The 13,403-nt window shown below is 37.6% G+C and overlaps 1 protein-coding gene across 2 annotated transcripts; it reads right to left on the bottom strand.

Moving 5' to 3' along the window:
- Nucleotides 1-629: 629 nt before the first annotated feature.
- On the bottom strand, nt 630-13,298 carry LOC131770918 (DNA-directed primase/polymerase protein). 2 transcript variants are annotated; one of them, XM_059086636.2, is made up of 18 exons: nt 13,155-13,298; nt 12,972-13,061; nt 12,464-12,542; nt 11,786-11,877; nt 11,001-11,047; nt 10,400-10,491; nt 9,885-9,958; nt 9,279-9,352; nt 8,719-8,922; nt 8,118-8,189; nt 7,911-8,005; nt 7,377-7,459; nt 7,156-7,250; nt 6,517-6,639; nt 5,814-5,892; nt 2,920-3,002; nt 2,354-2,397; nt 630-2,180 (listed from the first exon to the last, which is right to left on the bottom strand). In XM_059086636.2, exons 1-18 carry the CDS (start codon nt 13,205-13,207, stop codon nt 1,527-1,529), a joined length of 2,133 nt encoding a protein of 710 aa, XP_058942619.2. In that variant the 5' UTR covers nt 13,208-13,298; the 3' UTR covers nt 630-1,526. The 2 variants fall into 2 exon arrangements, with proteins under 2 accessions (XP_058942619.2, XP_058942620.2); XM_059086637.2 differs by having other exon boundaries at nt 2,042-2,180; nt 2,916-3,002.
- Nucleotides 13,299-13,403: the final 105 nt, after the last annotated feature.

Consider the following 13,403-nt stretch of genomic DNA (forward strand, 5'->3'; position numbering starts at 1 on the left):
CGTCAGCAACTGTACCTTCAGCTAGTTTCGTATTCTTATAAATATAAACGTTTTTGCCATTTTCACCCGGCATTAGTCTACAGCACATCATATATTTTGACCCCCAAAAAAAGCCAACGTCACTTTATCTGAAGAAAGGGGGCTTCCCCAGAACGTTTACAGTAACTTAGGAAACACATCAATAGTAACTACACAGTAAAACCAAAAAACGTTCGCTAATTTTGGTGTTAATGTGTTTTTCACTAAAAAAATTGAATTGATCATTTTAAAGGTATGATTTCACCGTGAATAAAGATTTTACGTCTTTTATTCTCTATTATACCCCAGAAGTTAGCCGAGGTTATAAATAAGACCCAGTTTTCTTGGCTTACGTTCAAACAGATTGCACACAGGCAAATAAAAGTTTTGTTAGATCAGTCAGTTTATAAGTCGCTGTACGTATTTTGCACCAGTCCTCTCCGATAAATGTCGCTGACCGTAACGAGGGGAACGGGGAAGGTTCGAGTTCTAGGCTTAATCATAATGTAGCAAAGAGTGATCACAAAAGAGAACGTGACACCATATTAAAGACTAAGAAAATCATATACGTGAACTGCAGATTAAGAAATGAACATGAAAGCGTACAGGCCTGATTCTTTTTTCAAGCCTTTTTTTCACTACTGTTTGAGTAGTGTTCATTACTGCGAAGATCGCTTTCACATTTTTTTCTTAAACCGCAGTTCACGTACATGACTTTCATATATTCATAGTCAATGATTCATCACTTCACGTTTTTATTACGAACCAATATAATCACGAGCTCCCAGTTGCCTTGTTAGCTCAGTTGGTAGAGCACTGCCCCGGAATCGCAAAGGTCACGTGTTTAAATTCCGTACAGGCCTGAAGTTTTTATCAGGACTGTTTTTCACTTCTGCCTAAGGGGTCCGCAATACTGCGAAGATTGCTTTCACATTCATTACATCTTATTACTAACAACTACAATAACGTGGAATAATTTAGACTTTAAGTCTTTGAAATCACACGTAACCAACAGATGTTTTGCGTCAATCAAGTCGAAGCTTCAACATCGCCTTCCCTGTGCGAGAACTGTGTTGAAATGCCCTATCCAAGAGCCAGATGTGATGGTCAATTTTGTGAAGGGCCAGATCAGCGACTGCATCCCAATCCTCCTTTGTTTGTTTGTTTTTTTGCCACCCCGCTACTATTGCACCGTTTACTAATCGCGTTTCGTTTTACTAGCTGAACGCCTGAAAAAAGCTATCTTTTTCGATGAGGTTTGGTCATCTGGTTTCTTCCCCACTAAAACCAGCTTAACAAGAATTTGACAACCGATATGTCTCAGTACTATATTGTTTATTACTCGTTTAAAGTATTTTGAATAAACTTGTCCAAACCGACCTTAAAATCAGGGCTCTACAAGTCGAATTGGATTTAAGAAATAAGTAACACCATCATCAAAAATTTCCCTGACAAAGAGTCGGGTATCGGAACAAGCTAGTTTGCCAAACTAGTGGGATACATTTGAGTTAAGCTGTACTTTCGACCTCCTCCGCAGCCAGGGACAACTCTAAATCATCAAGAGACTCTTCATCTAGCCACTCAGAAACTTCCTCATTTGTTAAAAATTTCACCCTCACATCATCAGCGCAATTATTTTCAGGTAATACTCCACTACACATACATTTTCCATTCATCCTGGCGTGTGTTTCATCCTGACAAATCACATAGTTTGATGAAAGGTCCATTGCAGCCGTTTTGCTTAATTTGGTTTGGTTACTTTCCCCATGCAATAACTTCAGTGTTTCATTCGTGTAATTGTCATTATCGTGACATGATTGTAAGATATACTTGCTGTGATCCTTAAGGCTCTTTGTATGTGAAACTGCATCCTTGTTATCATAACAGTGCTCGGGAATCTGAAGCTCAAGCAGTAATTCATCGTCCAAGTCATTATCGTAGTCACAATCACTAACTTGATGTTGCGTGACATAACCACTGCTGTCAAATTGCGTTACATCTTGTTTAGTTCTTGAGACACAATTTTTGTTCATGTTGTTCTCATTCGCGTTTAGAATTTCTTCCATCACATCATTCCAGGAATCATTTGGCTTCTGCTCACATTCAGACAATAACTTGCAAAGCTCTTGATCATCAAAATCATCAGTTAAAAATTCATCAAACTAAAAGGTGAAAAAAATCAATGTTGAAACTTTTGTAAAATAAATTAACAAAAGAGCGTGTCTGTCACTCAACCAACTCTCAATTTATGATTAATTAGCGTAAGCTATACTTCATGAACCGTATTCGAATTCTTCAAGATCGAAGAATTATATACAAATCTTTACTCGATTACCTCACAACTTGACAATGGATTGATTTCCTGTGGAATAGGCTTTTCTGAAAGTAACCAAAAGATAGATGGTATATAATTTGCTTTTTTCGAATATATCCAACAACTGACTTACACTATGATAAGAAGATGTTTACGGCGTCAATACTCCCACAATTTGTTGATTGATGTGAAATTCAAGTTTTGCGCTCGCCACCGCTTAGAATAGACCCAAGACTTCTTCCCAAGATTGTTTCGCAAAAATTCACACCTTTTCACAATTTTAAAAGAGAGTGTATTTAGACTACCTTATTAAAGGATCCATAAAATTGTACAAAGCTGGAACAGTACTTTTAAAGATTTGAAGAAAAATTACATATATATGAAGATTTATCTAGCCCTGGTTCAATTCCAGAACAGTTTTACTGAAGGCTAGTTCTCCAGTTCCTGACAATACCATACTTTGAATTACGATTGGAATCTGTGCGAGAACTCTCCGCGACCCGTTTCACCGCTTCCTCCATTTTAAGCCTGCACTTAAAGAAATACTACCAACTGATGTCTTTTTTTTGCAGCTAATACTCACATACCAGGGGAACGATAGTCAATCCTTCTACAGTCGGGATCGTGACATTTCTGGTAATAAACACCAAGTCTCAAGTCTGCCACAATCCTAACATGCAAGAAAAAAAAAATTAACTAGGTGTTCTCACATTCAATAATAATTGATTTATTTTTAAGGAAAATTCATAAAAATAATAATTATATATTACTTTATCAACATTACATTCTTTAAAGGAAGGTTTCGTATCCACCATCATCACCACGTCCAACTACATACGGTTATAAGTTTACCTAATCATGTGAACAACATAAGCACCATGCTGTAGAATCGTCGCGATCCAAACCGAGAGTGAAGACATCGAGAGGCAAACGATAATAGTTTTTATCATATAAACTACGGTGTTATACAAGGATTTCTAGCCATGAGAAAAGCCGTAACAACATACGTGAAAAAAACACGATATGTTTTCACGTGTGTTTGATATCGCCAATCAGCTGTTGACACGTCACTCGCCTTTCGCGCCACTCGGTCAGGTTGATGAATGAACAGCGAAGCCTCACGATTCTTAATACAAGGCCGTTTGTCGGAACTTTCTCGGATTATGGCGGTTAAAACACTAAACACTCCGTACCGCTCACAGAAAGTGACGTTCAAACTTTTCAAGAAGGGAAAGAAAACCGATGTGCGAAAAGGAAAACCGAAAGTTACGTATTCAGTGGCTTTGGTAACGGCATTTCTCGCGGCTGAGAACGAAAATCGACAGCTGGAAGATTTGCCACGGGCCGATTTTGGCCGTTTACCTGAAAGATTTCTGTCGGTAAGGACAAAGTCAATAAATGAGAATTTGTAAATGGAAAATAACGCCCACTGTTGTTTTTATAAGCATGATTCAACGCATTTTTCTATCTTGAGCCTAAGGGCCGACACACTGTACGATTTTCGATTCTTTTATTTTCATTCTTAATGACGTCGGCTTTTCTTGTCACCAAAGGGCTATCGTGTTTATATGATAAACAAAATAATACAACATGCACGTGTTCTTCAGCTTATTATACATGGAGAATAATACATGGCTTCTTGTAGATATGGAATTTCTCCCTCTCGTGTTCAACTCGACATCTCACTCGTTCGCTGCGCTCACTTGTGAGCTATCAAGTTAAATACTCGAAGAGAAATTCCATATCTACGCGCGCCCTTGTATTATTCTCTATTTATTTTTTTTTGAGAGGGCACGGTAACGAATCTTGCAATCTGATTGGTTCCTAACCCGGTCAGTATTTTCCTATCTCTGCCCACGGGCCACGGTAACGCTTTCGTGAATCGCCGAGTACATCTCAACTTTCGTTGCCATTTTTCATAAATATAACTCGTTTTGCCGGCTGGGCAGTATTTTTAAGCAAACACATCGGTCACTATCTCAAGCCGACGAATAACTTATGAATCCTCTCTTTTCTCTCTCTCAAATCACTTTGGTTGACAAAAAAATATTGGTTTCAGAATGAATTTGTATAAGCTTTAGTGTCGTTACGTTAGTTGACAAGCGGCCTAAAAACCGTCTGCAATTGATTTTAATCGTTCACAAAAAGTACCTAGAAAGTTAAAACGTGAGGTATTTGGTTACAGGTAAACTGAACAATGGAACTTTCATTCATTTAATATCTGAATTTTCTCAAACAATTTGTTCGTAGTGAAAGAGCGAGCGAAGTTTTAATTTCAGTTCGACAATAAATATACGCTCTCTGTGAGTCTTTCCAAGTCCGTTCAATTTGGACATTTGGGCCATAAATTGCACAACAGAAACCGAAGGAATTTATTGAGAAAAGGCCGCATTAAATCCCCTTGTGTCTCGTTGGTGTGTGCCGTTCGAATTTAGTTTTTGTGGAGGAAAGACAAGATTTACACACGCCGTTGCAGCAAACAAACGAGCAAACTCTCACAACTTCAAAATAAAAAATTTGAACTTACTCACAATTACTTTCCTGGCCGTTTACTTAATGAACAGAGGTAAATCTTCGTACATGAATGAATCGTCGATGAGAGTGAATAATGATTTCCGTTATATCATCGACTGTTTTTGAAGAAAACACTGTCGTGACAGTCCTTGCCAAACTAGTTCTGTTGTTTTTCAAATCTTCTTGCGCTTTTTTTTTCTTACGCGCTCTCTAATTGACAGGTGTCGGATTGTGACAGATACTTGTAAAAATAATGTTTCATACTTTGTTTGGAAGCCTTTTAAATCACCTTTATCATTACGCAAGTGAAAATGTTTCGGTGAGGCATCTCTCTTCAATTTGTATCACCTTTTCTTCGACTACCATTTACTCGCTCAAAAACTGTTCAGTTTATGGAAGATCTTGCCGTATTTATAGCCGTAAATCATTCGGGTTCTTTCAGAATGTATTTCGTTAAGTTAAAAAAAAAAAAAATGTTATTTACCGGCTAAGGGTCGGTCCGTATGGTGAAAAACTGTGACCTCGGCCTTGATAATGCTGCCCGAGGCCGTAGGCCGAGGGCAGCATTTTCAAGACCTCGGTCACAGTTTTTCACCATACGGACCTCCCAGCCGGCAAATAACATATATGTATAATAAGCTGAAGAACACGAGCGGTTTAATTGGTCCTTACTTATGATCTATTAGGGGACAGACGCATAGAGGACGTCACCATGAACATCCTTTTGCTTTATTACAGTATTACACAAACAGATTTCATGTTACCGTGGGTATGGACAGCAACAGATCACAGAAGATGTCGCAATGTGATAAGAACAGCAGTGACACACTCGGCTGCACCTCTTGATCCACTTTTTTGTTCTTAACACGTTTTAACTTCACCGGTGATCTCTTACTGAACAGAGGCAAGTAAAGGTAACATGGAATCTGCTTGATAATCATTATTAAGAGAGCAGCTCTTTGCTTACATCACGTTATTACTCTTGTGCGCTCTTCCAATGTTTTCACACCAACGGTTATTAATAACATCATAGGTGACTAACTTTCCTGTTGAATAAAAAAAGAAATTGGTTTGCTCAGGCTTTATTCCTAGCAATTCCCTCGACCAATTAAAGCCTGATTCACTTAATTTGAAGGAATGGCCGATCTCCTGTTCCTTGCATTTTTTTTCCAGGAGTATTCCTCAGACTGAACAGAACTTATACGTAACATAAATATTCATTTCATGTTCCTAAATGTTCTTATTCTTTAGAGATCAGTGAGCCATTTGTACCATCCCCTTGCAAAGTCAACATAACTAACAGCAGTCAATCCTTGGAGAAAAAAATATATTAAAAAAATAGAAGAAAAGAACTATCTTGGAAGCTTGGAAGCTTGGAAGCCTTCTTGAAAGTTCAGTTAAAACAAAAAGTATTTCCGAAATTGTTGTTCAACTGATCAAGCATATTTGTCTCTAGACTCCTTTGTAATCACCTTGTTTATTACTTGGCTCCCAAAAAAAAAAATGTACCAGACTCACTTGCAACATCATTTAATGTCAAAAGCGGGACTAACTGGGACTTCAATCCTCAAAGATGACTCACTTTTTGTTACCCATACTCCTCACAAATGTAAACTCATTTATGTATACAATTATCTTTTATTAGCAATAGCTTCTTTCTAAGACGGTACCTTGTGGGAAATAAACCCATCTCCTGATCTGACCCTGTACTCCACCCTTGTTGAGAACACTTAAGATAAAGTTGTCAATCTCGGGATAAGGGGAGTGTTCATATCCATGCTGAGAAGGCGAACCTAACAACAAGGAGAAGAACTTGAGAAGAGACAAACTTCCTTCTTGCGCTTAACTTTCTGTAACATCACTGAATAAGGTAACCACCGGAAGGGTATGGAATCCGCTCCACCTAACGCGCAGATCGACAGTGGCAAACTGTCGGTCGATTTTCGGCTAACTGTCGTTTGATTGTCGGCTAACTGTCGTTTGATTGTCGGCTAACAGTCGTTTGATTGTCGGCTGTCGGCCGAAAATGGGCCGAGTACAAGCCAATTATCCGATGACTATCTAACCTGCGAGAAGGCCATCGTTATTAACGCTTGGGATTTCCTTGCCCGCGGGAAAAAAAAAAGGCCATGAGCAACGCGAGATAGGTCTGGAAAGGAGTTCAGCACTGATATTGAATGCCAGACCCCTCGCAAACCCATTCCCCAACTCGTTTCAAATCCTCCCACGAGCGGGAAATTAGCACTGCACTTACTTCAAAATTACATCTTCATAAACATTCTAAACAGAAAGTTAGCTACAAAACATACTTGAATCGCGTGCATCCATTCGAGAGGATCTTTTGCAAGATTTCTCACAGTTGCCACATGTTAAAACTTTTACATCTTTTCCACCCACTTGCATGCTGTTTGATAAAGAAAAGGTTTAAAATACAGAAAGAAGCACCAACCATGGAATTACGTCAGAAAAAATTGTACCGCGTGAAGACTCAAGTTTGTCATCACAATTGTAAAACGAGTTGCGTACTCACCTGACATTGGAAACTAGTGAATCAAGAAATAGCAAGTACTCAGGATCTTTGGAGAAACTTCCTTTCACATCTTTGAAGCTGGGCTGTCACATGACAAACAAGACACGAAAAATGTGATCAAACTCTCTCCATCTGATAAGTGTTAATATTTAAGGGACAACAAAGATACATTATAGAAAGATGTTTTTCGTCTTGTCACGAGTGTGAGACAAAGAAAAAATTCTGAGTTCCCATGAGGAATCGAACCTCAGACCTACGGATTCCGCGCTCCGATGCTCTGCCACTGAACCACAGAGACTCCACGGTGAGCGAGGTCTATTACGAAGTTCATATGACACGCGTCCTGCATACTGCTAGGATCAGCAATGTCGATAGCGTAATATTTGTAGATGGAAATAAGAGAGATGGTAAGTTTTGAGCTCGGTAAATAAATATAGAAAGATGTTTTTCGTCTTGTCACGAGCGTAAGACAAAGAAAAATTCTGAGTGCCCATGAGGAATCGAATGCATTCTAAGAATACATTCATTACATACCTCATAGGTGTTCTGACTGGAGAGAATCAGATGAGAATCTTTTCCTATCTTTGTTGACTTGAAAATTCGAAAGTTTCTATTTTTTGTATAAACACCTGAAAATTAAAACTGATGAAGTCAGTAGGCAAAAATTTTCCCTTCTGCTCAAGAACAATGTGTCATTCACATGTACTGACTTGATTTTTTCTCACACATCATTACACACACCTTGATCACAGAAAATCCCCACTTCACCTTTTCCATCCTTCACAACAAGTTCTCGTAGTTCTTGTAGGCTAACTGCAAAGGCAAATGAAAGCTATGAATTTATCCTCTCAACAAATTTGATTTTTTTTGTGTGTGTTTAGGGGTCTGGTGTTCTCGGCAAGAGGCTCAGCTCCAACAGTGATTCTCTCCACACAAGCCAGTAAGTCACTATGTTTTACGCGTGTAAAACCTTTTTTGTTTTGTAAACCTCAAAACAGAATGTTCTTCTTTTCCCTTATTTTTTAAAGAAATTTCTACAAATGTTTCATATTCCTTTCAATCATTTTGCAAAACAGCAGTTGTTTCTTATGTTTTCCTACAAAATTTTGGAAGGCAAATCGGAGAGCATTAAGTCAGAATTAATTCCCTTATGCATGCCTGTCATTTGACAGCTGTGTTTACCTGTCAAAGACTGGCCACAGAAACCTGGAGAAGCTCTGACATTAAGGGGCCACAATGTTCTGAACACTTATTCTTTGTTTTATTGGGATGAGTTTGAGCCACACTTTAACTCAACAATATAATAAAATGCAAACACTACACAATCAACCCAAAACTGCACCTGAGGTAAGGCTTTCAAGTTCTTTTTCCTCACATATCTTTTCAGCATTTTCAGGTATGGGGGCATTTCCAGTCAAGACCTCACTCCCTGACATTGTTGGTTGATGAGAGTTACATGTAAAACCCATGTCTTTGTTTACAGAAAACTCAGTACCAACTCTGAGCTTCATTTCCAGCAATGTGCAAATGTGTCGGACAAAATTTCCTGAAAATTAGAATTCTCAACATTCAAAATTGAAGGTTTTCTTCACAAATTGTCATTAGCAGCATGAGAATTGTCTAAAGCAAATGGAGAATGCTGTAAAATAGTACGTAACAACTTCACATCTGAATTAAACACAGCTAGGACCTTTGAAATTCAGCTGGAGTATCTGACAATGAGAGTAAAACCCATTTTCTGAGGGTTAATGAAACACCTTAAAATTTTACCACTTAAAAACAGGACAAAAGCAAAAAATCCTATCATCAATAACTTTAGAAAATTATCTGAAGAATTTCAGACTGTATGTAGTAGCATAACAGAGTAAATATTTTCTGTGCCATAAATAACTGTATCCCTACCAGCATGAATGTTATCTTTAAACACAGCACCAGGTAAGTGGAATATCAGATGTCTTGAAAACTTAGAAGAAGTGCTGAAATCAAATCAACAACAATGTACATATACTTGTTAATGATCCAGGGATTGAAGCTAGATCAACAAAGCAAAACCATAATAATTTTATAGAAAGAAAGTTGTCTTACAACTCTAGCATGGTGAATAGAGATAAAGAGATACCTTTTACTAGAGTCTGGTTTTGGTTCTTTTGGATATTGTGACTATGAAGTTTGGTTCTTTTGGATATTGTGACTATGAATGTCACAATCTTAGCCAAAGAACAGTGATGGAAAAAGTCAAAGAGGAAAATAAGAGAAGCTATTGACAGAAATAACAAGAAGGAGGCTAATATAATCCTAATAATTATTACAATTGTTGAGCTCCCAAGTGTGGAAGAACTCAGGAATAATTTCACTTGGATTGAAGAAAGAAATTAACAACGACCAATTTTATTTCATTCGTTTAAGTACTAGTATATCACAGACGTATAACAATCCCCAGGGATAATAAGAGTTCTTATCTGAATCATTTCTTGGCATGGGAATAATCATTCATTACTAGTAACTTACCTTGAATCCAAATCTATAATAAATTTCCTGTCACAGTCAACACCATACATATTTTTCAGGTGGTGACACACATACTGAAATAGAAAAATCATTCATATTTACTCCATAGTATTTCCTTCCTTTAATGTTCATTAAGAAGAACATATCAGGATTTTAATTGAGCAAACAGATTGGAGAATTCACCATCACAACCCACAATACAACACAGCCAACTGAGTCCAGTCCTTGCTCTCCACCATCTGCTGCACAGCAGAAAAAAGAGAAGCCGGTAGAAAAAATAAACAAGTAATTTACAGGTTTACATATGTAGATCAGTCCATAAGAGAAAAACTGTGCCCTAGGTCTTGAGTACCACCTGAGGCCTGAGGCCTTACGTTGTACTCTAGACCTCCAACACAGTTTTTCCCCATTAAAGACCTCCTGCCCAGTAAATAACATATATACTCAGACATGGCAAATATTTCCTTGTTTATCTGCATTATTCCCTTTCCTCTAGTCAATTTCCTTGGACTCACCTTGATGAAAATGTCTACCATACTGGCTCCATCCTTTAGTGGATTAAATTCGGTTTTAAATTCCAGGTCAAAATACAGTCGGCAAGCAGCCCCTAGAATTATTCAAAGGTAAATAATATTGCAACATAATCCAAGGTGTTTGAGCTGCAACCAGACTTCCCTGTTTTATAGACAACAATCATTCACAACATCAGGCTCCTATTTTGGCATCAATGACTACAACCGCCACCTTCTTCATCTCAACAACAATTGATTAGTTGGATGTTTGGAGGAAAACCGCAATCTAGAATAGATTCCTATCTCAGTTCTCAACACAGTCTCACTCCTAATTAACCCTTTTACTCCAAATTGAGTGATGAAGACAGAATATCTCCCTACACCATCAATACAGTATCAAGCAGACAAGTGATGAGAATACAGAAAAACGTCAATTCAGGGATCATAAGTCAATCCAACACCAATTTGTCCAAACTAAAATAATAAGAATTGAAGGCAACAGAGTAAGGAGAATTACTAATAAGATCTTGGGAATGAAAACATGAAGTTGAAGAATGAGAATTAAATATATAAACAGCTAAATAATACACAGATTTAAGATTACCCTCTGGTATAACTTCATAATAATTTCTGTCCTCTGATGAACATATCCTGCCAAGTTGAGAAAAAGGAACATCAGGAAAGGGTGACATCAAATTACAAGGAAAGAAAATGTTCTCTGTTTTTTTTAAGTTTCTTCATTTCAAGCTATTTGATCATTTCAAATTTGGGATCTGTACAAGTGTCAATTGAAGTCTTCTTTGGCTAGCCTCACTGATCCATCTCACCAGGTGTTTTTCAGTTTTGCACCGCTAGCAGTTTCAAAGGACCATGCTTTGCAGGGAGCAGATCTAGGGGAGGGGTGCAGGGCATGCACACCTCTCCCCCTGAGATGACCTGTAGCTTTCTTATATAACTAGTATTGTGCATAAAAAAAGAAAAACCTGTGGTTCATTTGCACTGAAGCAAAACATGAGACATGGTTAAAAAATGTTTGTTACATGTTATAAGAATGGTAGTTTGGCACTGCTCTTTCTAATAGCCCTTCTATTTGTCAGAGCGGACATCAGTAAGGTCACAAAGTCTCCTATGAAAAGTTCTAGACCCACCCTTACTTTGCCAGAAACTCTTCTGAACTATTTAACCTTTAAGTCCCACTGGTGACCTAGACAGAATTTCTCCTTACACTGTCAGTATGATATCAAGCTGACAAGTAATGAGAATAAAGAAAAATTTCAATTAGGGGATTAATGGTTGAATGGTTAAATTGTATGGCAGACAGCAAGGATAATTACTAATGAAAGGGTTAAGTTTGCTAAGAATTGCAGTAAAATAAACATGATACCTGACCTTGTATACTTGTGCCAAAAGTATGGCAAAGTTGCAACAATATAGCCACGTTTTCCATGACAGTCTTTCTCTTTAGCAAACACATGAACATCCTATCCAATGACAAAATGAAATATCACCATAAAATGTGCTAAGTTAGTTTATTACCTCCTTTCCTTGATTTATTTTTGTTTCATTGTGAAAATAAACACAAAAAAAGTAGAGTATACAGAGAAAAACAGATCCAAGATACTCTTACTCTGAGGAAAAAACCCAGTTACATTGCTTAAATTCCAAGAGATTCTTTCAAAAACAAATAAAAATATAGTTGAAGTAACTCTATTTAATAAGCTATGAAATAGTTAAGAACACATTGGTAGCTGTTGCCTGCCCTTGGTGTACATCAACAACAGCTATGCCAAATTTGTCTAAGGAGAATTCTTGTTCTTTATGAGCTGATGTTTCATCAACCACCAAGATCCCCAAAAGTGTAGGCATTTTTTTTCTTTGAGGATTAATCAAAATTGCCTTTCAGAGTGATATTAGGCCTATGCATGCTAGTTACAGTAAATTACCATGTAGTTGAAAAGAAGCTTTGAGAAAGAGTAAATAATCCTGACGTGACGAGAAAAAAACTTGATGTTTGCTTCCAGAAATGAGAATAAAGCAATTAGAAATTTTGAACTGTAGCTCACCTACCTCTTGACAAGTCTTGAGGTAATCAAAGGCCATTTGTTGTCTTGGGAATGTTTTAAAGATAGGTGGAGGGTCGTTTATCCTAAAAATATCAACATCGTTTGGGACACGACTCAAGACTGAATAGTAACTGGAGCAAAGCTTAAAATGCAGAGTAGGGGAAGTGACAGGGCACTGGAATCACAGAATTATATTCCAGACATTCAGCAGCTGTAAAACTAAGGGAAGACCTTTATTCCAACAGTCATTGTATGATTTAAAAAGTTTAGATCGCTATGCATGCAACATTGGTTCTACCTACAAGTGACCTCATCCCAGAGTTGTGTTGTATTTTGAAGCGAAGAGTATTACCGGTAACAGCACTTTTCAGGAAGGAAAATATAGGAGCCTTCCCCAGCATTTTAACGAGATCAGAGGTTCTTTAGATAACTCACTTTTGCCTTCACGTGGTAAACTGGAAAATTTAATGACAATTGATGGCTAATGTTAAATACAGTATAAAACTGTGTACCTTTGACGTTTGAGTAAAATTGGGTTATCTTCGAATTCCCTGGCGCACTTTTCCAGTTTATTCATCTTTTGCTGCCAAGCTTTATTCAATCTACAGCCAGAAAATTTAAATAACTATGAAAATTATCTTTATCAGCTACACAGTTTACAGCTGATGAAATGAAAAGCCGTTCCGTGAACAAACCTCTTTGAATTGCTCCCATAAAACGCCCTTGTGGTGATTGAAATTTCTGCCATCTTATGAACGTGTATCCACGACAATCATGTTTCTACACATGGATTTTAAAATTACTAATATGTCATTTTTAAAAACGCGAACCAAACATGTCATCCGCCATGTTTTTCAATGTTTCGCGCGCAACAACGGCCGCCAGGCTTTATTGGAAATTTTACCATATTTAGTCTCCGTTATGATCGTAGAGACTTGTGGGAT

The sequence above is a fragment of the Pocillopora verrucosa genome, chromosome 1 (genome assembly GCF_036669915.1).
Source record: "Pocillopora verrucosa isolate sample1 chromosome 1, ASM3666991v2, whole genome shotgun sequence".
NCBI classification, from domain to species: domain Eukaryota; kingdom Metazoa; phylum Cnidaria; class Anthozoa; order Scleractinia; family Pocilloporidae; genus Pocillopora; species Pocillopora verrucosa.